Source organism: Melopsittacus undulatus, chromosome 13 (genome assembly GCF_012275295.1).
Source record: "Melopsittacus undulatus isolate bMelUnd1 chromosome 13, bMelUnd1.mat.Z, whole genome shotgun sequence".
In the NCBI taxonomy this organism is placed as follows: Eukaryota; Metazoa; Chordata; class Aves; order Psittaciformes; family Psittaculidae; genus Melopsittacus; species Melopsittacus undulatus.
In genome coordinates, this window is record NC_047539.1 from 6552553 (window position 1) to 6576430 (window position 23878).

The following is a 23878-nucleotide window of genomic DNA, read 5'->3' on the forward strand; positions in this document are numbered from 1 at the left end:
CTGCTGCGCGCTCCCGGCGCTCCGAGCGGGGCGCGCCTCGGCCGGGCCCGACCGCGCCGGCGCCCCGGCGGCTCTATAAAGGGGCGCGGACGCCCCGTCCGGCGGCGGCGCGGCGGGCGCGGGAAAAAGGGGGGGGGGGGGGTGACGGGGACGGCAGCGGCGACGGCGGCGATTGGCCGGGCCCAGCGGTGACGTGTGCGCGCGGTGCATAAGGCTGCGGCCGCGGGGCTGCCGGGAACATGCAGAGCGCCCTGCGCGGCCGGGACGGCGCGGCCCGCGCCGCTCTCTGCCCGCCCTGCCCTGCCCGGCCCGGCCCGGCCCGGCCCCGGCCTGCCCCGGGAGGCTCCAGTGCAGCCGGCAGCACCGGGCGATGCCGCGCCGGCTCGGCGGGGACGCGGCCGGCCGCCGCGGGTAGCGCGCAGGGCGCTGCGCGGGGGTAGGTAGGAAGGAGTCGGGCGCGACGGCAGCGCCGGGACGTCGAGGGAGAGAGGCAGAAAGGATAAGGAAGGGAGAAAGAGGCGAGAGGACGGAGCGAGGAGCTGCGGAGCGTCCCCCCCTCCCCGCGTAAGGACGGCGGCCCGCTCCGTTCCGCGGGCGCGTAGCGCCATGTCGCCGCGGCCGCGGGCTGAGCCCCTCTGAGCGCCGCGGCCCCATGTCTCCGTTTGTCGTTTATTCCTTTTTCATTTTGTATTTTGATTTTGATTTCTCTTTGGGAAAAGCACTTTGACTCCTGACTGCTCTACCTCAGACCTGAGAAACACTCGTCACTCGCTTTTTGCCGTTGGGTTTTTGGGTTTTGTTTCCTTTTAATTTTTCTTTTTTTTTTTTAATTTTTTTTTTCGCTTTTGAATCGTTTTTAATTTTCACGAGCGCCGATCTTTCTGTCGTTGTCGTTTTGTCGTTCCTATAATTACTCTCGTTGTTGCTGTCGTGGTTGGTAGCGGCCGGGACCCTGCGGTGTGTGGAAGCGCTGGTCTCCTCGGGCAGTGGGTGGTTTCTCCTGTGTATCCCTTCTAGGACACTCGAACGAAGATTTGTTTCTTTTTTTGCTTCCTCCCTTTTCTTTTCCTCCTCCTTCGCTTTTCTGAGGCTTTTAAAACAAACACAAATTTTAAGCAATTTTCCGCCGGTGTCGTCTTGAAAAAAACACATCTTTTGATTTCTTTTTTGCTTGACATCTGGGAAACCGACCCCCGCTCTCAGAACTAACCAAAGACAATGGTTCACTGTGCAGGCTGCAAAAGGCCAATCTTGGACCGGTTTTTGTTGAATGTACTGGACAGGGCTTGGCATGTGAAGTGTGTTCAGTGCTGTGAATGTAAATGCAATTTGACAGAGAAATGCTTTTCGCGAGAAGGCAAGCTTTACTGCAAAAACGACTTCTTTCGGTAAGTACCGGGCCCTGCCCGCGGCCGTAGCTCCTCTGCAGCCGTTTCTCATCTCCCTTTTTCCCTATTTCGTTTTTATGCGCTTTCCCCCGTTGTCACCGTGACCCACAAACACCTTTTTCATCCGCACCCGTCGCTCTTCCTCCAGCCGGTCCCCCTGTGGGGTGGGGGGGTTCAGGCCGGGGGAGGCCCTGGCGCCCCGTCGAGGGCCGGCCGCTCTCCACTTGCCCAAAGTTGCCTCGGAACTATCGACCAGCGGGTCCCGGTGCTGCGGTCACCACCGCTGCAGCCGCTCTCCGCCGGTCAGAGCTCGGCGTTGCCTGCAGCCGCACCGCCGATGGAGGCCCGGTGCAGCAGCGCTCCGCTGTTCGGTGCGCGGCTCCGCGGGCCCTATAACTCCCGTTAAACGGAGCCGAGGCCGCGCCGGCGGGCAGCGACCCACTGCTGGCGGATCGATGGAGGGGGCGTTGGGTACCGACACCCGCTCGCCGCCGCATCCCCCGCGCATCCCGGCCGGCTCCGTCGGAACGAATCCCGGGCCGCGGGGCCCCTGTTCGGCCGGGCCCGCCGCACATCGGCAGCGATGACCGGTTCAGGACCGGGGTGCTCTCCCAGCCCTCCCCGCCGCACACCGAAGACCGCACCCGTGACCCGCTGCTCAACTGCCTGGCACCGGGAGGCCGTGGGGTGCCCCGGTGGAGCAGAGCGCTGCAGGTTCCGGTGCGGTTCGGGTGCGGGTCACCAGCGCCCGCCGGGCCTGGAGCGGCCGCAGCCCGTGAATAACGAACACGAGTTTATGCTTAATATCGATTAACGTGTCGTTAATTGCTGTGCCGGGGCGAGCTCCGGACATCGCCCCGATGCTGAATCGTTCCTCACACTTCACCCGCCCCGGATCGGGTCCTTTTCCCTATTCTTTTTTTTTCTCTTTTAATACATAATCCCAAGCACCCTCTGGTTATGGACGGAAACAATCCAAGGGATGCTTTATTTTATGGAATGTCTTTTGCGCGACCCGGTGGGGCGAGCGGAGGCCGCGGTGATGGGCGCGGGGCCGGGCTGCGGGCAGCTCTATGCAGTGAACGGCGCTGACCCGCTGCCCGGCCTCTCCCCGCAGGTGTTTCGGGACCAAGTGCGCGGGCTGTGCCCAGGGCATCTCCCCCAGCGATCTGGTCCGCAGGGCGCGGAGCAAAGTGTTCCACTTGAACTGTTTTACGTGTATGATGTGTAACAAGCAACTCTCCACCGGCGAGGAGCTCTACATCATAGACGAAAACAAGTTTGTCTGCAAAGAAGATTACCTAAATAACAGCAATACTGCCAAAGAAAACAGCCTGCATTCAGGTGAGGGAGCGCGGCCGGGGTGATGCCGGGATGCGCTCGGCATCCGCGGGGTGGGAGCGGCTCCGCTCCGGTCCCCTCTCCCTTTCTCCTCCCTTCTCTTTTCCCCTTCTCATCTCTTTTTCCCCTCACCTCCCCCTTCTCCTCTCCCTTTTCCCCTTCCCGATCGTACCTGCCCGTCTCCGCAATCGGTGTTTTCTCCGGGACGCCCCCAATCTGAGCCTGCTCCGCTTTGCTGTCTCGCAGCCACCACCGGCAGTGACCCCAGCCTGTCCCCCGACTCCCAAGACCCTTCCCAGGACGACGCCAAGGACTCGGAAAGCGCCAACGTGTCCGACAAGGAGACGGGCAGCAACGAAAACGACGACCAGAACCTGGGGGCGAAGCGGCGGGGGCCCCGCACCACCATCAAAGCCAAACAGCTAGAGACTCTGAAAGCCGCCTTTGCGGCCACCCCAAAACCCACCCGGCACATCAGGGAGCAGCTGGCACAGGAGACCGGCCTCAACATGCGGGTCATCCAGGTACCGCAGCCCCGGCGCCGGGGATGCGCTGCCGCGGAGGGGCCGGTGCTCGGGGGGAAGCCCCGGGGCAACGTCCCCGCCTCCCATTTAAATCGTTATTACCGAGGCGGCCCGGTGAGGGCAGGGGCAGAGCTGCGAGTTTCTTTTAGAAAGTCCTAAAGGATGCTGCAAATGGTATCGAAATTAATAACCATAAATGTGAGGGGTTAATGGATAAATAAGAATGATAATACGCTGGAATTATTAAAGGGTTTATAAACCCGCGGCGCTGGGGGTAATGGGGGGTTAAAGGACCATTAAAGACGAGGTTAGATTGGAGAGGCTCAGTGTGAGGGTAATTAGGAGTAATCTTGTCAGGGTAATAAGAATTAACTCGATCATTCTTGACCTGCGGGCGGCCGGGAGCGGCCTCGGGGCCGCGGTCACGGGTGGGTTCGGCCGCGTTTGGAACGAGAAGTAGCGCGGAGCGGGGTGCACCGGAACGAACGGGAAACGTGGGGGGGGGGGTCCCAGGCTGCCGTGAGCGGAGACTCCCCCGTCGGTGACCGGCTCCTCTCCCGTCACCCGCCCAGGTCTGGTTCCAGAACCGGCGCTCCAAGGAGCGGCGGATGAAGCAGCTGAGCGCGCTGGGCGCCCGGCGGCACGCCTTCTTCCGCAGCCCGCGCAGGATGCGGCCGCTGGTGGACCGGCTGGAGCCCGGCGAGCTCATCCCCAACGGGCCCTTCTCCTTCTACGGAGGTGGGTATCGCGCCCCTCCCCTCTCCTCCGGACACCCCGTGTCGCGATACCGCAGCCCCGCTTCTGCGCCAGTACCGGGGGCAACCCCACTGCCGGTTCTGCAGCCCTGGCTCTGCTGGAAGGGCAGCCTCGGGAACCAGCCAGGCCGTTAGCACATCCCCCTCACCCGGGCCAGGCCATCAGCACGTCCCCTGCCTTGTGTTTGTTGAGCTCTGGGTGACAAGTCGAGACATCCCCCCCCCCTGCAAATGCACTCTCGTGTCTTTTTCACTCGGTTGCTTTGCCTGTGTGTTACCTTCCCTCTGTCTCTCCTTGCCCAGCAGATTATCAGAGCGAGTATTACGGCCCTGGAAGCAATTACGATTTCTTCCCACAAGGACCTCCATCATCCCAAGCTCAGACGCCCGTGGATCTCCCATTCGTGCCCTCTTCGGGGCCATCGGGCACCCCCCTGGGGGCTATGGACCACCCCCTGCCCGGACATCACCCCCCCAGCGAGGCCCAGCGCTTCACTGACATCATGTCACATCCCCCGGGAGACTCGCCCAGCCCCGAACCCAACCTGCCTGGGTCCTTGCACTCCATGTCCGCGGAAGTTTTTGGCCCTAGTCCTCCGTTTTCTTCACTATCTGTCAACGGTGGTGCTAACTACGGCAATCACTTGTCACACCCCCCCGAAATGAACGAAGCGGCTGTGTGGTAGCTTTAAAACAGACTGGGTCTAAGTAAGTGATGATCATCTAGTCTGCTTATTGTTACGGTGTACAGAAATGAATACATAGAACATCTCTCCTGCCCTGAGACAATATTACCTTGGGCACGAACTGAACCCAAATCGCTCCAAGGGAAGCTTTGCTCTAGACCAGGACAATCTCCGCGTTACGGTTGTATCCAACAGGCAAAGGGACTGACTTTTTTTTGTACCATTGACAAAGGAACTGGTGAAGCTGTACAGTAAAGTGCTGCCATACCGTAGGATGGCGTGAGTGTGCTTACCCTGTCGGATGTCATCCTAAGAGCCACAGTCCTTAGGAACTTCTTGTTTTAAAACACAAAAAACCCACAAATTAATAACTGAAGGAAGGAAAGGTCAAGGAAAAAAAAGGGGGAAAAGGAAGCGTCAAGAACTCTAGTGTTCCGGTTAAGGATGGTTCTGGCATTTGAATTTGTTTGTTAGTTTCTGTCTCTCAGAAAGTTCGCCAACAAGACACTGTTTAGCTCCAGCCATTGCAGCCTGCTGACTACCAGGTGGGACAACTTTCCTTTTTTTTCCCCTTTCTTCCTTTTTTTTTTGTGTGTGTGTTTTCTTTGCCAAAATAGCAAATACTTAAATGTTAAAGCCCTCAGCACCAACTCTTCTACCTTCACAAAGCTACACGTACAAAACCTCCTCGGCATAGCGAAGGTCACCAGACCTCTAAGGCAAAATGACTTGAAAAGCAAGCAAACAAAACGCAAAGTATTCTACCTTCACAGAGAGAGAAAAGCTAAACAAAAAAAAGACTCTATTGAACTAAAAACAGTCAACTGTTTACGTCTAATGTTAAATTCAGGAGTTCAGTGTTTTGCTAATAAATCCTGTTTTAGAACCTCTTGTTCAAAAGCAAACGATTTTGAGCAACCAACCAAAATAGTTCCTTTTTTTCTTCTGTTCTGTCGCTGTTCTAACAGATCGCAGGGCTTGTGGTTCACTGTGCTAGTTTGTAAAAGGTGTTGTTTACAGAAGGCAGAGAAAAAACCCCACCAAACCCAGACAGTTGCCAAATAAAGTGAATCTATAGCACAAATACTGTAAGGTGCTTGGCACCAGCAACCCGAGAAGGTGATTAAAAAGTGTTACAAGGTTTCAAAGAGAAAAAGACAAAAAAACCCGACATCTTTGCTAATTTTTAGTCCTGTTGAACATTCATGGAGTTGTTAATATGACTTATATAGACCCACACAGGTTTTATTTTTGTGTCTTTAAAATAAAAGTCCAAAATATTTAAATTTTATGGTCAAATATGCAGTCAACAGCTGCTACTTTTTTCCTTTATATATTAAATTTCTCATATGTCTTTTATTGTTCGAATAAACCTAAGCTTGTGTGACCTCCAGTGCATATTAGACCATTCACTGTATGAAAGAAAACATGTTGGATAAAATTTGTGCGTTTTTAATAAAATTAGAAAATCTGATGTTTAGATAACTTGTGTTTCATTTGATGTTTGAAGCAATTTAAAAGGGATTCTCTCGAGTTAAAGAGCCCTGAGAAGCCTGATCCACTCCACTGATAATCCTGTAGAGCTCTTTTGCCTTGGTGGAAGCCTAAGCCCTGGCGTCCGCGCATTGCCCTCAGCGGCAGCTCCAGCCTCTCCTTCCATCTCAGGCTCAGTTGCTGGAGCACAAACCCCACGTTAACGCCGTGCATGCAATTCCCCAGCTGGAAACTAGTCAGGTTGTGAAATCTATTCACTTCTCCTTTGGAAACAGATTCCAAATGCTTATTTTATGTGTAAACAAAACTGTATTGTCAATGTAAAAAGCGTGCCAAGATGCGGGTTTTAATGGATGCATTTTTAGTTCGATTCATTCTCCAAAGGTAATTTTTCTTTGGGTTTTTTTTTCCCCTTTTTCTTTTGTTTTCCCGATTGGATGCTTTTGAACCTCAATGGCATGAAAGTCATTTTAATCCTTTTTCTTAGAGCTGGTACAAAGTCAATTATTTAATAGCATTTGGTGTGTCTGAAGTTCTGCAAGGGGCAGCGAGGGAGAATATTTTGCTTTGCACTAGATGCAGGCTTATTTTCTGGGAGAAAAATGAGTGAAACAAAAAAATCCCAGAGCTTTGTGAAATAACAGATGTAATGTTTTAATTCTGAATCACTGCAGAATCCCAAATACTCAGTTCTTCAAAAGGAAAACTCTCACTGATTCCAAGAGGACTTTGACTTGCGTTAGACACAAAGGAGCAGGTTCCGTTCTGGAAAGTCACTGCTTTAAATGTTTTCCACCTGCTGAGCTGCTAGAACAGGGTGAGCTGTAATTGCAGATTTCCTTCCATCTCTCTGCTAATAGTGACTGTGGCTTCTCTTTTATTTAACATAGACACAGAAAATGATGCTAAAACACCAACTTTTCCCTTCCCAGCAACTCAATTCTTTATCTTGTTGGACTGGGGGGGGGAGGGGATGAAATATCAAAATGCTTTAAAGTTGTACAATTTGTAATTTTCAATGGTGGTTTTTATTTTGTTCACAGCCTAATTTCTATGCCCTAGCAGAGGGGCCACCAAGATGAAGCAATAGTTCACTTTAAACACAAAATGTCTTATTTAATAATATAAAGGTAAAAATACCCCCCTATCTGCAAGGGGTCTGTAAGTGTTTCTATAAAACTAATTCATGCTTTATTAAATACAGGGGAGACTTCTTAAACTGCTGGGCTTGTGTCGAACTCATTTATTTGTCTTTTGTATGAGTGCTCTGGTTTGTGGCTCTTTTGCATTTATATAAGCAACGTAATGGGCGATCTATTTATTACAAACTTTTACCTATCTGGGCAAGTGCTCTTGATAAATGCTGCTGTATTTGCTGCTGGTCTATGCTGCTGGTTTATTGCTGAATCAATTCTTTTCAATGAGGATTTCACCAAATAGGCTGATTTTGTAGAAAACACATTACTGCCGAGTGAGATTTCTTTCTTTTTCTTTCCTTTTCCCCTTTTTCCCCCCTTTTGTAACGAGGTGCTTGTACTCTTCATTCCGTGTTCATTTAGGCAGCGATGCGATACGGTTCAGTTTAGGTCAGTGGCTTATAAAAGGGAGGGAGGAGAGCCTGGCTTTTTTTATTCCCGACGCTCCATCCCTTCCATAGGGGTTCTGCCCATCTCTGGGGGGGGAGCCCGGGAGCCGTTCCCATGCTTGAGGCTGAGCGTGTCCTTCAGTGCTTCCCGGGATCCGCTCCGGAGGCCCTCGTGCTTTGTGGATTTGAATTCTGTGCTCTTCAGAGCAGGCTGGGTGTTTCTGAAGACCCTAATCCAGCAACAATTGCACAGTCAAAACTCCTTTTGAAACCATTGTCACGTTGGGTTCTTGTAAGTCCTTGTTTACAAGAGCGTTTCCATTGACTTCAGTAGCGTTGCTTGGGTGAATAGCGGTCTGCGGGAGAAGGGCCTGGAAAAATCTGTGCTGTTCTACATGGGTTTTCCATGCAGAAACATGGACACGCATCCGTATGCACGTGCGATGGGATTTCAAGAGTGGTTTTAGAAGCAATTACTCTTTTGATCTTTTCCTCCTTGACCTTCACTTTGTTGCTGTGTCCAGCCTGGAGGAGGGTGTTGCAATGCGTGAGGCTGAAGGCTCATGCAAAGCCCATGTGTAGGACCATTTACTAAGAAAAAGTTACAAGGCCTTGTAAGTATTATTCCTATTGAGGTAATATATACAAGGGGATATTTTGAAGGCTGATCAAAGTGTCTTTCACATGCCTTGAGTTTCCAGCATCCCAACACCTCTGCTTTTGGCTCAAACTAATTGTCCCCCTGTGCTATCACTGTGCGATGCTCCTTGCTGCCCTTCCTCTCCTGTTACTCCTGGTATCCATTTACTCAAGCCTTCGCTTGGGGAACAGTGGGGGATTTGTAGATCTGCATCCCAGGAGGAAGAGTGTACTTCAGCTATGATTTCTAGACCAATGATGTCTATTATTTTAATACATGCATGTGTGCCCAGATGCTGAGCGATGGGTACATGATACAGAGCTATAAATAAATACAGTTTTCAAATATCAGTGGTGATTCACATACTTTTGCCATCCCAGGAGGTGGCAGATGTTGCAGTGTCCTCTCAGGAATGATTCCTTTGGCCATAGTCTGGATTTTTTCCCTGGATAAGAGTGTTGCATTGAAGCTTTGCATGTTCTCACAATGTTAAATGTAAGCATTTGCAGCCTCTCTTTCTGTTACTACCCCCAGTAGATAAATTCATATATGTTAAGTTTAAACAACTGATGCCTATCCTTAAATGCTGCCAGCACTGTTGAGCTGGGAGCAGGGGATTGTGGTGCTGGAGCAGCTTCTGGAAGGTCTTTTCTTTGTGTCTGCCATGGCACTGGGTGCTCAGCATTCCTCATGCCAACAAAACATCCATGAAGTTCTAAATGAAATTAAAGGGACCATTACAAATATATTTTGATTCTAAATCCTTCCTGGATTGCTATCATCTTCTGTTTCCTTTCTGGTTGTATTTGTGGTGATTTTAGCTGGAGACCATGGGGTTGTGCTTGGAAAGTGGAGTTTGTCGTTTGGAGAGCTTTTATCCATCAGGTGCTGAATTGTGTTGCAGAGATTGGAGAGTGAACGTGACCTTACAGCTCCAAATTACCACCCTCTGTACCTGGGATTCCTGTAAGGGTGCTCTTAGGCCAACTGCTTTTCCTGCAGTGTTTTCCCCATTTGTGTGTGGGATCACTGAAGGTGATGGGCACAGCTGGTTTATTGCCCGTGTCATGGTTTGGTTCTTGGAGAATCCCCTTGGTCCTCAACTTTCCGCTCTTGGGGATGAGGGGCACAATGGGGCTCTCTGCAGCCTTCTGTTACAGGCTGCCTTCAAATGAGGACCACCTCCACTTGGGTGCCATTTGGTGCGCTCTTAGAGAGTGGTTTTGGCAACTGTAAGAGTTCGAGTTCTTTTCCTGATTGGTTTTAATCCAAGTTCTTCCTGCAGAATCCAAGCCTTAAAGCAGCTGCTGGTATCTCACATGGTTTGGAATGAAACACTTCACTCTGCTCCTCGAGGAAGCCCAAGTTTGCAGGACAGGTCAAGTGGGACGTAGTCCAAAGGTCTCTTTATATGGTATGAGAATGGTCACACAGCACAGACCGGGAATATGAGCTGGAAAATATCCCCCTGGCTTCCATGGAGCCGGAGCGAGCTGCGGGGAAGTGTTGGGAGTGAGCACTGCCCTGCACGGTTGTGCCCAGTGACTCGGGAAGAGCCTTGTGCTGTGTTCCTGCACAATCCAGTGTGCATGGGAGGATGCTTTTTGTGGATGAAAAATAGAGATTTTGGCTCTGTCTAAAAAAGGTTTTCTTCCTGGTTTTGAATTGTCTCTGGGTGGCCTTTAAAATTCTTATCTGCTGGAAGCATCTTTAGGCTGCGCCTATTCAGGCTCACTGTATTCATTATGGTTCTAGATGTACGAGCCATTAAGTGTTGATTAAATCTTTACAACAGTTGTGTTTTCTGAGTGAGTGGTGGGCTAGGAATACCCGAACCACCCCAGTAAATACAAACACAGGTGAGAAATAGTAAGAAATATTTATAAGGAGAGTGGTTTTTAATGTACATAACCTAAATGTCCTCTTAGGTCATTTATTTTAGGGGGTGGGCTTATGAGTGCTCTTTTTTGCTTCTCCCCAGTTTTTTCCTCTTCTTTTCCCCCCTATTTCCCTGACAAATTGTGTTGCTGATTTAAGAAAGGGAAATCTCAAATGGAATAGCCTGGCTGCAACGAGAAAGCCTGGTTTGGGAAATTACATTTGCTAGCCAAAGTGTTGGAAAGATAAGCTCACTCGGGCTTGTAGCTATTTTTGGACAGCATTCAGTCCTCCGGATATGGGTCAAATCCTGCCGTTGATAATGCAATTCAATTAAATCCAGTAGACGCGGCTCTGGCGCCTGTCATTCCCATGGATCTCTATGGGAATCCCATCGCAGCCCGGAGCCTGCAGCTCACCTCACTCCCACCGCTCCGCTGAGCGCAGGTTCCACGGGCGAGCAGTGCGTTACTCGCTGGTGGTGTCTGAACAGCTTCACGGTTCCAACACGTTCCTTTATTTATACCTTTAAGAAATGCCCTGGAAAATGGATTCCTGTTAATAACCTGTAATTACACAGACACACGAGGATGATGTGGTTCTTCACTGCCAAAGCTACCATCTCATCTGACAGTTTCCTACAGGATGACAAGCTCCACGGGTACACGGGAGCACAAGAGGCTGGGTGTGAGGAATTAAAAGCACCTTCTTTCTTGCAGCGCAGGCTGTTCCAAATGCATTTGTTTATGTGCCCTGTGTTTAGGGTGTTAGTTCCATTTAGCAAATAAGCATGTAAATAAAAACGAAAATTAAGAGGAAAAATGCCACAGGAATTCTGTCAGTCAGTTTGATGGCTTCTGCTTATAGTTCATAAATAGGCAGAGGGGTTTACGGAACGCACCGTGATGCAGAAAAGGCTTTCGTGATTGTCTGGAATTAAGATGTATTGATAGATTTGGGGTGGTACAAATATTCCCCCGCATGATCCTGAGTGCAAACCGTGGCAGTGTGGTTTGAGGGCATGTGAACCAGAAATTAAAAGCGAGCCTGAGAGTCTCATTTAATTACCCTGCTAAGTGAAAGGCCAAAGAGAGGGAATGAACGGGCAGGAAGGAGGCTCCGGTGGTGCAATACGTTAACAATCCGTGACTTCCACACACTGCGTTTTCTGTTTGATGTGGGTTTATAGTGACTGGATCTCCTTATCAAACACTGTGAATTACCAGCTCCTTGTGCTGATCCCAGTAACCAGAGGAGGGCCCAGTCTGGGGCTCCCCCTTCTCCCCTGCACATGGAGGACACATGTAATGTACGTGTCCAGTGCATATGTGCGAGTGTAGCCTTTCTGTGTGTTTTGCACCAGTGTAAGCAATGGAAGCAGGACAGAAAAGAAACAGGTCTATAGAGTTTGCAGTTGTACATACAGGAATCTTAATGCATTGCTGGATTTGGGATTTATACCAACCAGTTGTCCCATTAGTCTCAGTGGGTGAAATCCTGATCTCGCTGGCGTGAGGGGCAAAAACACTGCTGACTTTAAGCAGCCCATTTTTCACTCCAAAGGAGTAATGCAGCTCACTGTGTATTTTTTATTAATTAGACTGGGTATGTTGTATTTAACCATCACTAAAAGCCTCTCTCCCTTTATTAACAGGGCTATTTATTATTCGTGAGGTTAGAGAACATCCCCTTTTCACTCTTTAAGAGTGCAGAGGTTCGAAAACACAGTTACACAGGGGGGTTCTTGGCACTGGCTCTTTGCTTAGGTGAGTGGTTTGTTACTCCTGTTTCACTTGTTTCTGCTCCTTAATTTTCTGTAGATTTATTTCTCCAGGCTCCTCCCTTTGTTTGCAATGGCATCTTTTACTCTGGAAATAAAACACCTATGAACTCAAAGGAAAAAGAAAGACCTAGAAGCAAAGCCAGGGAAGACACACGGTACCTATCTCCCAGTTTTTAAGTTTCCTGGTTTATAAACCCATGTCTTAGTGAAAAACAAATGATAGTAGTGCTTAATGTCACATTGCTGGAGCAATGGTAAACCCACATAATATATAATGCAGAGCATTGTAGCTGTCAATCACGGCATGATGAAATAAATACAAACTACAGTATGAAGGAGTGAGATGCTCAACAGCATAAACTCCAAGGGTTTTGCTTGCGATGGAAATGTGCATTTTCAGTGAACATTAGGTTTTATATACATTGAATTGTATATTGTCTATGCACTACCCGATATCATATGGTTTTATAGGGGGAGTCCTGGGATGTGTGAGAAAGGGGTGAGATGCTGGGGTGTTTCCCATCCATCCCCTGCAGGACCCCGGTGGCAGGAGCATCGATGGCTGCAATAATTAATGATATTCCTCTGCCCTCTGTAGGAGAGCTGCCCGCACTGAACGCTGCTGCGGGAGCACCCCGACCTGTGCAGCCCCCACCGCTCTGCATCCCAGTTAGAAACCAGGTCCGGATTCATTTTTAGAGCCTTTAAAAGCAGGTAAGAGTCCTGAGTGGACACGAAGGGGGTGATGAGCAGCAGCCTATGCAGCTCCTCTCCCAACCAGGGCGCAAACCAGCTCAAGTTTGCAGGTTGCTGCTGGCACCTTCATGGGGAAAATCCAAGTCCTGGAGTCCAGGCTGACCCCTGAAGCTGTTCGTTGTAGGGTCTGAAGTTCAAACCTGTGTCTGCAACTTGAATCCAAGATGCAGATTAAGGTCCCTACTCACTTGTGACAAAGTATGTGCCAGGTCCCATTGACTTTCCCCAATTCCGGGTCCACCTGTGTGTTTTGAGGTCACTTCACCCCACAGAGCAGCCTGGAGAAGCTGCTGGTGGCAAACCCAAGAACCTGTTCTCATTAATGTTCTCGGCTGGCCACTTCTCCATCACTTTGTTGCTCCTTCTAGATGAGAGTTGGGCAAAAGCACCCCAGGAGCTTTGGTGCTGGTGTGGATTTGGTGAGGTTGGTGTAACTCTGGTGTAAGGAGCCATCTGGTGTAAGTCTGGTGTAAGGAACTATTTGTGTACCACGACTGGGGCTAACTATGAACCCACCTTTCTAAGAGGGACCGTGGCTCCAGCAGAGGCTGAGGATATTTAACATACGGAACAAGGGAAGAGCTAATTCAGGTCTGTGCTGCCACCGGTGCTAAAAAGGTGCAATGTGAGTTAAAGCAGTTGTAGTATTTGATATTATATATTAGGTTTTTGCTTTTATACCACTATACCGTTATCCCAGTGCTGCTCAGCTTCATCACACCGGTTCCCACATCCGCGATATGCGGTTATCGTTATCCTCCATCAGTGAGGGGACCAGGAACCGGCACCTGCGGCCGGGCGGGCGGGCGCTAGGACCCAGCCGTGGCCCCGCGCCTCAGGCCCCGCCCCGCATAGCTCCACCCCTATATAGCCCCGCCTCGCTGCCCCTCCCTTCTCTCCCTCCTCCCTGCCGTGACAAGATGGCGGCGCCCTTAGCGCAGCAGCTGGAGGAGCTGCTCAACCCCCGGCCCAGCTTCCGCGACCCCGAGGACGACGCGGAGGAAGGTGAGGGGGGGACGGGAGGAAGGTTTAATACCCGCGGCCGCCGGGGACGGAACGGGGCGGAATGGGCGCTGCTGGGCGCTGCCGGACCGGCCGCACGTGGCGGAGGGGGTGCTCGGCCATGCCCGGTCCGGTGCCGCAGACGGGGCCCCGTCGTCCCCACGGACGCCTCGATCTGCCCCCTTTGGCCGTCGGCTGTCCCCGTTGTGCTCCCAGAGCCGGGCGGCCGTCGGCCCGCACTGCCCGCCGCACCGCGCCTGGATGGTCCATTGCGGGAGTCGGGGCTACCTTAGGGGTCAGGGTTACCTCAGGAGCCCGGGCTGGGGCTCCCTCAGGAGTCGGGAACACCTCAGGGATCGGAGTTACCTTCGTGGGGACCAGCGTTACCTCAGGACCCCTTCAGAGATCAGGGTTTGTTCCTTTAGGGGCCGGGGCCATTTCCGGGGGGACCGGAGTTACCTCAGGGGTAGCGGCCATCTTGGCGACCGGCGTTACCTGAGGGACCGGGTTTACCTCAGGGCCCGGGGCTGGAGTCACCTCATCGCCGAGTTTCCTCAGGCCTGCCAAGGCCGGGCTGTGCAGAGCCAGGCTGGGAGGGGATCTGGCTGGGAATCTTCAGGAGAAGAGAGCCGTAAGAGCGGAGCGGCGGGACGGGACAGGACGGTTCCTCTGCCGGAGCAGCGCGGCCGGGGCGGCTGAGGGAGCTGGGAGGGCCGGGCCGCTAGTGACACCCCTATGCACGCACACTCCTTCTGCTCAGAGCAGGGCTCAGCACATTACACACGTGTTGTCTGATGCTAAACAGCGGCCAAATTCTCGGTTTATATCTTTAATCGAGCTGATTTTGCCTTAGTTGTGCTTTTTGGTACCCATCCCTTCTCCCACGGCATGTAGGTGGCGATGTCCTCTTTCCAGGCTGGTGCCTGTTGATTCCTTGCCTTACCCTTTCCAGAGCAGTTTCCCCATGGGGCAGGACTCCTCTGTGGGACATCTTGTCCCAGGTTCCTGCACTTACCTCTGGAGACTGTGAGTTAGCCCTTACACACTGGTACCGGTTGGTGATAGAAGATGCTAGGCGCCATTCATGGTAAATGTACCAGCTAGCCTGGATCTTCTATACAAGTCTATGTAAGCAATAATGTTTTGTAAGCAACCTCTTAGTAACCACTGGGGAATCAATGTAATCAGCAGAGATACTTCCCCATTTTAATAATCATGGTTTAGTTTCATACATCAGGGGTGCCAAGACTGAGAGTGCTGGAAGATCCATTGACTGCCACGGGTCTGCCCCTTTTGCCCATTGCCCATTCACCCCTTGGTGCCGAGCATCTCTTGTAGCTTTGGTGACTCTATTCAGACCTGCTTTGGTTGTGAGCAGGAGATTTTTTTTGCTTCCCCCCTGCCTCAAGTAAACACTATATGTGAGGCATTTCCATTTCCAAAGAACATTAAAAGAGCACTTAGCGATGTTCAGCCACTTGGATCACTCAATTGGGTGAACAAAGCTAACCCTGTAATTTTGCATACAGGGTGTCTTGCACATGAATGGAAATAGGGAGGTGGGCTGGTAGGATGTGTTCTCTTTGCTGGACTGCTCTATACCTGTGTTCTGGAGAAGATGGGTATGAAAGAGGGTAATAACCACGCTGAAATGATTTTTCTCTGTTTAGCTTTGCTGAAGTGCTTATGTATTTTTGTGTAACAAGAGGCCAAAGTGCATCTGAAATTGCAGTTTTCCTCTTTCATTCTGTAAGCATGGAGTGAGTGAAGGCATTCCTGCTTTTCTGAGCCCTCCATCTGGAGGACTGTACTTCTCATGTGCTCTCTCTGGAAGGGCTTGGATTGGCTTAGTTTCATGTGTCCTCTCTAAAATAAAGAGGGGGCAGGAAGGAAAGAGTGAATGTGGGCAACGTTCATTCAAAGGAAAGAATTCAGCAGGACTTTTGTTAACAGACATCAATCCCTGCATTGCAGGTGAGCCCTGTGGTTCAAACCTGTCCTTCTATGCAGAACATGAGTGTGCTGGCTTTCCTTCACGAAGCAGGGAAGAGCCTTGCTCCCTGTCAGAGCCTAAAAGCCAGGTTCCTCTGTGAGGCTGTGTTGCCATCCACGTCACCTTTGCAGTGTATTTTTGTTTGTGGAGCATGAGGAGTTTTCCATGACTCCTTCCTGCAGCTGGTGGTTCTAGCCTGAAATTCAGTTCAGTTTAGTCATCCCTCCCGTTTTTCTTTTCCCCACAGCTACAGTTGCTAAAGTGATTGACAGATTCGAGGATGAAACAGCAGATGATGTTTTACCTGTTGGCAACATACGGAAAAAAGCTTCAGCCTCTCTCTTGGAAGCTGATAAAAGGTACAGTGGGAAAGCTACATCTCGCAAAGCTTTGCAGGAAGAACTCTGGGGAGATGCTGTATCTGAAGAAGGATCTGGTAAGAAATGTCATTTCTTTCCCCTTTTCACTAGATTAGTTGAAATTTGAGTAACTAACTGAGCTAGTGCTGTGTGAGCTGAGATGCCAAATTTTAGGTCCCTGTTACAGGGTAATAAACTGGTACATTTAGGTTGGACATCTTGAAGTGCCTTCCCAAAATTCGGGAGTAACATTGTGCGATGATAAAATGGCGTTTGGAGCTCAAATAGCCCAAACCAATAACTGTTGATGATGCATGCTGCAAAAAGACATATTTTGCTGGTGAGTAAATAACTGTTTTCTCTTTTAATTATTAGCTGAAGAAGCATTAGATGACTGGTACAGTGGCAGTGAGGATTCGGAAGAGAGTGGGAGCTTAGGCACTAAAACAAAGGAGAAGCTGGGCAGTGCTGGCAGTGACCAGGAGGATGACTTGGAAGATGACTTGGAAGACGATGAAGAGACAGATCTGTCTGCCAAGACCAAGGAATCAAAGTTCAGCTTCCAGAACGTCACAGACTTTGAGAAATTTACCGAGGGGATGGATGATGTTGGAAGCAGTGAAGGGGAAGATGAAGATGATGCCAGCATGGAAGAAGGAAATGATGAGGAGGAATATCAGAGTGAAAACCATGACAGTGTAGAAGAAACCAAAGACCATGAAGATGATGGGGGAGTGATGACATTCTCAAAAGGACAAGAGACTGATGAAGTAGAAAAAGGAAAAGCAGTGAAGAACCAGCTAGGTTTGTACACGTTTGCTTTGCATTTTGGCAAGCCTTTCACCTTGCTGACACAATAGAAACTGGCTGTGTTAGGAACCGCTTCAGCATGTTAACATGCTGTTAGCATACTGTGTGGGCATGCTACAGCAGCCCTAGTCATGTTTGCAAATGGTCTGCCAAATCTGCTATGCAAGCTGGTGTCACTGCTGCTACAAAGTCTCGTGTTATGAAGTGTATTTATCCACTGGCTTAATTGAACCAATAGTGAATTACTTGTGGCATTGGTGGAGATCAGGAATTACCACACTGGTAGTGCTGATGCCATTTCTGTTTCTTCTGAAAATGTTATACTGACTGCAGTTTCTTCCTGTCTCTCCTATTAAATTATCAAACCCCCATTTGCAGAGTGTACTTTTAAACAGTAAAGGAAAAAGATGTTTTTTCTTTTGTGGATTCTAGAATTGCAGTCAGGATCATATTGCTTTATTTTCTCTTTTTTTTTATAAAGCTCTGTGGGATCAGCTACTGGAAGGGAGAATCAAGATGCAGAAGGCGCTTATGACAGTCAACCGACTTCCACAGCCAGACACTTACCCAGCCTTCAGGAAGGAAGGTGGACAGGAATTTGACAATGCTGTTGAGAACTGTAAGAATTCTTTTATTTCTCTACTTTAGTTAGACTACTGTAGCCAGTATGGTTTGCCTGTGTAGGAAAGTGTTAATAGGAAGGTGAGGGCTTTGAGTTCTAGGTGTCTTGTGTTAGCTTTTGGTTTGTGTTGTTAGTGAAGTTCATGTGAGCAGAAACCAAAACCTGTTTTCTACCCCAGACAAAGAGACACCTTGCCCAGAGACACGTTGTGGCATCAATTTTGTGCTGGGGCAGTGAACATAAAAATTTGCCCTAACTAGGAGTGTTGTAGCCCATAAGAGAGGGCCTGTGCTGTTAAATCAGCAGCAGATACCTTTTCAGCTTGGAGCTGCTTTATCTGTTTATTTCTTAGAATCACTGTTAATGATATTGACCTGGTGAGATTTGTAGTAGATTCTCCAATATGGCAAATACAATTGCATCCTCCAGTTGATAATTGCCAAGTACTTCACTGTGTTGTGGGCCTATTTAATTTTTAGAATTAGACACCTTTTTTTACTGGAGTTAAAGTAAATGCACAGGGAGATGAATATTTGGTACATTATCCTTAGGAACAAATACAAACTATTGCAGGTATCAGTTGGTGTCTATTTCTCCCTGACATGCTGTCTTCTGATTGCATTAATCACAAATTAATGAACTTTATAGAAGTCACAAATTAATGAACCTCAAGAGGCTTTGAGACATTTTGGCCTGGCCTGGCACAATTAATCTTAAAACTGGATTAGGAACTTTCCCTGTCATTGTGCCTACACCAGGTGTAGATGCTCATCTTAGGGCGTATACCTCACCTGAACATGGCAGCTAATCAGCTTATGTGGAGTTACAGCAGGTGCGATCTGTTACACTTTAAACTTAGCTCTGCTGCTTTGAATTAAGTGATTAAGGGAGAAAAGGCAAACTCCCAACAATACTAAGCTGACCTTTCAGTGAAATACATGTTATTAATGTATTTAATGAGATGCATTACAAACTGCACTGAGCACCATGTTTCATTACAGGTCTAAAATGCAATATCATTAAAGACCTTTAACAGAAACAATGGTTGACATTTTGATATTTCCCATAAGCAAAATATGTCCAAGAGCATGGAGTATAATACTGTACACAGTACAGCAGGGAGGCTGATCTTTCAGTTGTTCAGAACACTGAAGCAAAATCCACTGTTAGTAACTGCCCGGCAGTTTCCTCCCCACCCTCGTCTCGTAGTCTTATCATAGAAGTTGTGGTAGTGTACTTGGATGTTCCTGGTAGTCCGGGTTTGTGTTCTGGATTTTGTCTGTGAAGACAGCAAGGAAATAAAGCTGGAGTAGGTTACAATAAACTGTAGGTTTTGATGAGCTATGCTACCATGCAGTGCAGCTGTCTTTCACTGCCCTGCAAAGATGCTCTTTCCAGAGATTACAAAGTGCCAAGCATGAAATAAAGAGTAAACTTAGACATGAAGATCTTCTGAAAGACTAGGGATATAGTTGGTGTTATGTGGCAAAGACCTGTTTCTCTCTTGCTGTGTTAGGCCTTGTGAGAGGGGTTCATGTCTGATTGATAGCTAGAGCTTTACCCAGTGTGCAGTCTGAGCTGTGCTGCATCTTAACTCTAGAACTTCTGCCTGGATAGCAGGGCTGTGGCCTGTCCATTTAGGAGGTGAAACTAAGTAATTCTGAAAGTATACATCATAATATATTTAATAAACTGTCTTACTTGGTTCTGATGGGGCATGTAGTAGGCTGGGTAAACACTCTTGAGTTCTCATCCTTTCTCTGCTACCATCTGATGAGTAGGATCCCATTCCCTGGACATGAAAAAATAGAAGAATTGAACATGAGAAGATTGAAAGATGAGTGTCCTGTAAAGTAAGACAGGACTTTAAATACTGAATGTTGAGGTGGTTCCTTTGTGTGTGATGCACTTTGGTCTTGGACAGGATTTGGGATAATCATGACATTGACGCTGTTTTGGACTGGATAGTACTCCCCTTTCAGGCAAGCCTCAGCTCCTTTCCAGATCACCAACAGAAATTTGGCATGCTTTCATTGAACAGGAAGAAAGGATTTGATGTTGATGCTGCACAAAGTAGTTAATGCCAAAAATTCAGACTCTGGATGTCTTCTGTAGCCTGCTGAAGGCAGGAGGGCAGAGAGGTCTGCAGCCACCTCTCTGAGGACCTGCACAGGTACTTTGCATCTCTGAAAGCTGTCCCAGAATCCTCAGTGATTTATCCCAAGTCCTTCCATTTCTCAGGAAATCTCTGCTCTGTGATCACAAGAAGGATGATTTTTTGAAGTGGAAAATGGTCCTTTGTGTATTTGCCTCTTTGCTATCTCCCACTTGTGGCAACCCTCTGTGCAGTTAGTGGTGGTAGTGAAATCCCCTTAGGTTTGAGTATAATTGTGTTAAAGAGTAGGCAGCAGTGCTCTATACATTTGCAGTTTGAAAGCTAAATCTGAGTGAACGCAGTAAGGTCATGCTTATTTTCCCAGTTTTGAGAGTAGAGGTTACAAAGCCTCTAGTGTTTTGATTTATTATTTTTTGTAATATTTTATGATTTTTTTCTTTAATGATGCCCCATGGTTTGGACACTCTGGATTCCTGAGATCTCAGGTTCTGGTGGATGATTTACTGCAAAATTGCTTATAAATTGAAGTAGAAAATGTTTTGCAGACCTGGCAGCTTTCAGGCTTCACACCCATTTGTCACCCAGCATTTCCCTTTGTGTATAGAACAAGAATTAATTAGGCTGCACTGCAGGAAAAGTTTATGGCCATAATTTATATAGGATGAATTCCTGTTTAAAGAGACAGCCTTGCTTTGTTTGCACTGTCTTACTTTTTCTTTCCCCCTCCTTTTTTTTTATTTAATCTTTAATTACATTCCAGCTTTTTTTTTTTTTGTCACTTTTTACATACAAATTGGAGACAAAACTGTGGTCATGGAGCTTCTGTTTATTCCTGGTTTGCATCCATGGAGCAAGTCAGAGTAGGTTTTAATACTGAAATCACAGCAGAGCGCAAATGTTTAATGCACCACACACATGAACTCCCACAGCTCACGTTCCTGAGGTGCTGCTGCCCGCGGTCTGTTTCTTCAAGATACATTTGTATTCTCTTGCACCATATCTTCCAGTCTAGTCCAGGGCTTGAGATGTTGCCTCTGTTTGGGGTCTTGCACGTTCAATTAATGTTTTTCATAATCAATGCAAGTCAGAATTTGCAGCCTGCTCCTGATTTGCACATTAAAGAGACCCATTAATTAAAAATTCCAATCCCTGGCATGTTCCCGCAGGATCCTTGCATTATTTACATAGAAAAAGAGTGCAAGGTGCAAGTTTCTGTGCTGTGGCTCTGTGCAGATTGCATGCCTGCCATTCATATTTGTGTGTGTGTTTTCAAGGGGGAGGAAGGTTAGAACTGGATCTCAGGAAAATGTCACCAAAAATGACCTCAAGGGCAAGAAAGACCCAAAGAAAAGGTGGAAGCAACATCAGTGAAGCCACATCCAGTGTCAGGATTTAACCAGTTCCTAGGTCTGGGGCTTGTTCTGTTAAATCTTGATACAGTGACAAAAACCCTGCAGCTAGTTGGGGGGCAGGGGGGCAGGCAACAAGAGCTTTAAGCAATGATCTCAGCTGACACAGGCTAGAAGCTGTTGTTCCATGTGCCCTCTGTCGCTGAGCTTCCCAGTACTGATGTGTAGCTCTGTTTATGCGATTTGCATTACTTTGTCTAAAGATAATTCTGGTTGAAAATATTGAGCTGGGAATGTTTGTTGACTAGTACTTTATGTTCCCAAAGATCTGGGAATTCTGACTTTTAAATACTGTAATATGTTCAGTTTTTAGTTGGTGAGATTAGTTAAAAGCAGGCAGAAACCCAGGTGAGGTTCTGCAAGATCGTGATGGAAATGGCAAGACTTTAAAGGGATGAGTAGTTGTACATGTTTTCATGTGTGTTTCCCAAGAGTTCAGTAGGTCCCTGAAATGTAAACTGCTGGCTGAATTTTTGTAGGTGTTTTTGCTTTGACTCTATCTGTCAGTGGATTAAGAGAAAACTCTGGAATTCCACATGGCTGTTCTTCAGCATAAGCTCAAGATAAATTGTTTTGGAGAAATGGGGGAAATACTGGTATTGGTAAGAGGTAGATATGCAGGATCTGGAAGAATGGGTTTCGTCACTGAAGGAACAGAAGTGGGGACAACAAATATTAACTGTTCTTTACACTTTGTTGAGCTGTGGAGAAGTTATACAAAGGTTTGTGATCAGTAAGAAAATAAACCTGAATAAAGTGAATCAGATAAAATCAAATTAAATGCTCCATGTGCTTGCAAGGCCAGTATCCCCAAAGCTGCTTGGATTATAAATGTATTAATGGAGCAGCAGCCTCAACTTCTCAGTACAGTGCCTGGTCAGTATATGTTTTAAATAGGGTGCTGGGAAGAAACTTCTTTCAAAGGAAAGATGTAGAAAGATGAAACAAGGGAAATGAGTGCGAGCTACATGTAAAGTTTGCAGGAAAAAACTTACTGTTCATATTACTGTGGCCAGTTTCTGCAACTCAGAGTCAGTTGCTGGATAACCTGTATTACACATTGATTAGTTATTCCCTTCAGGTGTTACATCTCAGGTGCAGCTAGCCAAGGGCTGATGTTTAATTATGTTTTACTGAAAAGTAGAGCTAAAAGGAGCACTTAAACTTTGCAGGTGTTGCTTGGGGCTGTATAGGTGTGGGTGCTTGTTGCCCTCTGGAAATGGAGGAGATGCTGACTTTTTGTTCCTAGAATGTAAGGTCCAGTCGAAACACTTTGACCCAGAAATGTCTGTTTCTGGGGTGGAAAAAGGTATGTTGTTTTGAGTGTGCCAGTAAATGACAGTGCTTGCACCTGGAGCTATGGGTACCTGCATAAGAATCTTAGTTTGCCAGATTGGTTAATCGCTCCTGTGACAAATATCTGTGGCTTGTGACTAAACAGCACATTTGTGGACAAGGCCTCTTAAGGATGTGATTAAGAATCCCACTTACATTCATTGCCAGCAGGAGACCTCAATGATGCCATGTGTTTTCTGGTTTTACATTCTTGCATATTAAATGTTTCTGTATGAATGCTTCACAACTGAATAGCTTCATTTTCTTCTAGGTTGCCTCTGTAATATTTTGCTGGGAAGGAGCTCAGGACTGATTTTATTCAGTATCTGTTTAGTGTATGTTCTTAGTGTCTTTTTAATAGAGGATTTTGTCTGGGTTCTGTTACTTTGGTTCCTGATCTTTAAAAAATGAATAATTACATTCTGTAGGCCATCCAGGTAAATCCTGTTGAAGAAGATGGTTAAGCATTGACTAACTGAGTAAGATCAAGTCTGCTTTAAGTAGCAAAGAACCTGTTCTACTTCGTGTAAGAGGATGTATCTGGCAAGGTGTCTTCCTCCCCAAATGTGCAGCATCCTCCTTCTGGTGGCGTTGTTCCTTGCCTTCACCTGGTTGTCGTTTTACACATCTGGTTAGAGAGAAGCTGTCACATGAAATGTGCTTTATAGACTTTGGGTTTTCCAGAGAAGCTGCAGGAATCAGCTACCAATAATTCATTTGTAATTTTATCATCTCTATTTGTGGATTGCTTTTAAAACTAAACTGTATCCACCCATACATCTGGAGATGATAATACATTAACACAGAGCAGGGTAGGTGTCACAGGGGAGTGGGGGAGGAACTGTGGCACAGGCAGATTGAACAGTTTCCAGAGGCACAGAGCAGTTACAGGATTAATTGGTGCTAGGCAAGATCATGGACTTAAATACATTCTTGCTTTGAAGATTTTTACTGGGAGCCTGTGCAAATGTGTGACAGCAGAACTGGGTTTCAGGCCTGAGTGTAAATTATTGTGATCAGATCTAGCCCACTTAAAACTGGTAGTTCATTTTAATTGAATTGTATTAGTCTAGACACTTGCTGAATACAAAACCCATCCTGCTTTTCAGTCCATGCAGGGTTGAATTTGATTTAAATGGATGTGGATGCAGGTGTCCCCAAATTTCACCTTTTCTCTCTGATCTAATGAAGAATCTATTCAACTCTTTCTGGGTCTGAGCCAAAGCCTGTTGACATTAATGAAGACTTTTCTCTCAACTAAAATAAATGAATGAACCAGACCGTTTTTTTGTAGACTTTGTTGTAATGGTCCTATGCTGTGGAGAGCTTTTGGTAAGAACTGGGGTCAGAAAGGATGATCTGCTCATGGGTGGCCATTGTGTGTTGTGCCAGTGAGTGAGAG

At 47.7% G+C, this 23878-nt stretch overlaps 2 protein-coding genes across 4 annotated transcripts in view; both read left to right on the plus strand.

Annotated features, from left to right (window-relative positions):
* The first annotated feature begins 921 nt into the window (after window positions 1–921).
* Window positions 922–4889, plus strand: LHX1 (LIM homeobox 1). Its single transcript, XM_034068930.1, has 5 exons — window positions 922–1388; window positions 2506–2732; window positions 2976–3253; window positions 3826–3991; window positions 4315–4889. The coding sequence occupies exons 1-5, from the start codon at window positions 1219–1221 to the stop codon at window positions 4692–4694; spliced, it is 1221 nt and encodes a 406-aa protein (XP_033924821.1). The 5' UTR covers window positions 922–1218; the 3' UTR covers window positions 4695–4889.
* Window positions 4890–13734: 8845 nt separating this feature from the next.
* The window catches only part of AATF (apoptosis antagonizing transcription factor), a 52250-nt gene continuing 42106 nt past the window's right edge, over window positions 13735–23878 (plus strand). For all 3 annotated transcript variants that reach the window (XM_034068792.1, XM_034068794.1, XM_034068793.1), the window contains exons 1-4: window positions 13735–13835; window positions 16073–16261; window positions 16560–16988; window positions 17476–17613. In XM_034068792.1, coding sequence (XP_033924683.1) covers window positions 13751–13835; window positions 16073–16261; window positions 16560–16988; window positions 17476–17613 — 841 coding nt within the window. In that variant the 5' untranslated portion in view covers window positions 13735–13750. The remainder of the gene's footprint in view (window positions 13836–16072; window positions 16262–16559; window positions 16989–17475; window positions 17614–23878) is intronic.

What these genes read in the sequence shown, in the direction of transcription:
- LHX1 (XM_034068930.1), top strand. Translation starts at nt 1,219, where the DNA reads ATGGTTCACTGTGCAGGCTGCAAAAGGCCAATCTTGGACCGGTTTTTG. An exon ending in AGAAAACAGCCTGCATTCAG is followed by an intron (nt 2,733 to 2,975) that starts GTGAGGGAGCGC and finishes GCTGTCTCGCAG; the next exon opens with CCACCACCGGCAGTGACCCC. An exon ending in GCCCTTCTCCTTCTACGGAG is followed by an intron (nt 3,992 to 4,314) that starts GTGGGTATCGCG and finishes CTTGCCCAGCAG; the next exon opens with ATTATCAGAGCGAGTATTAC.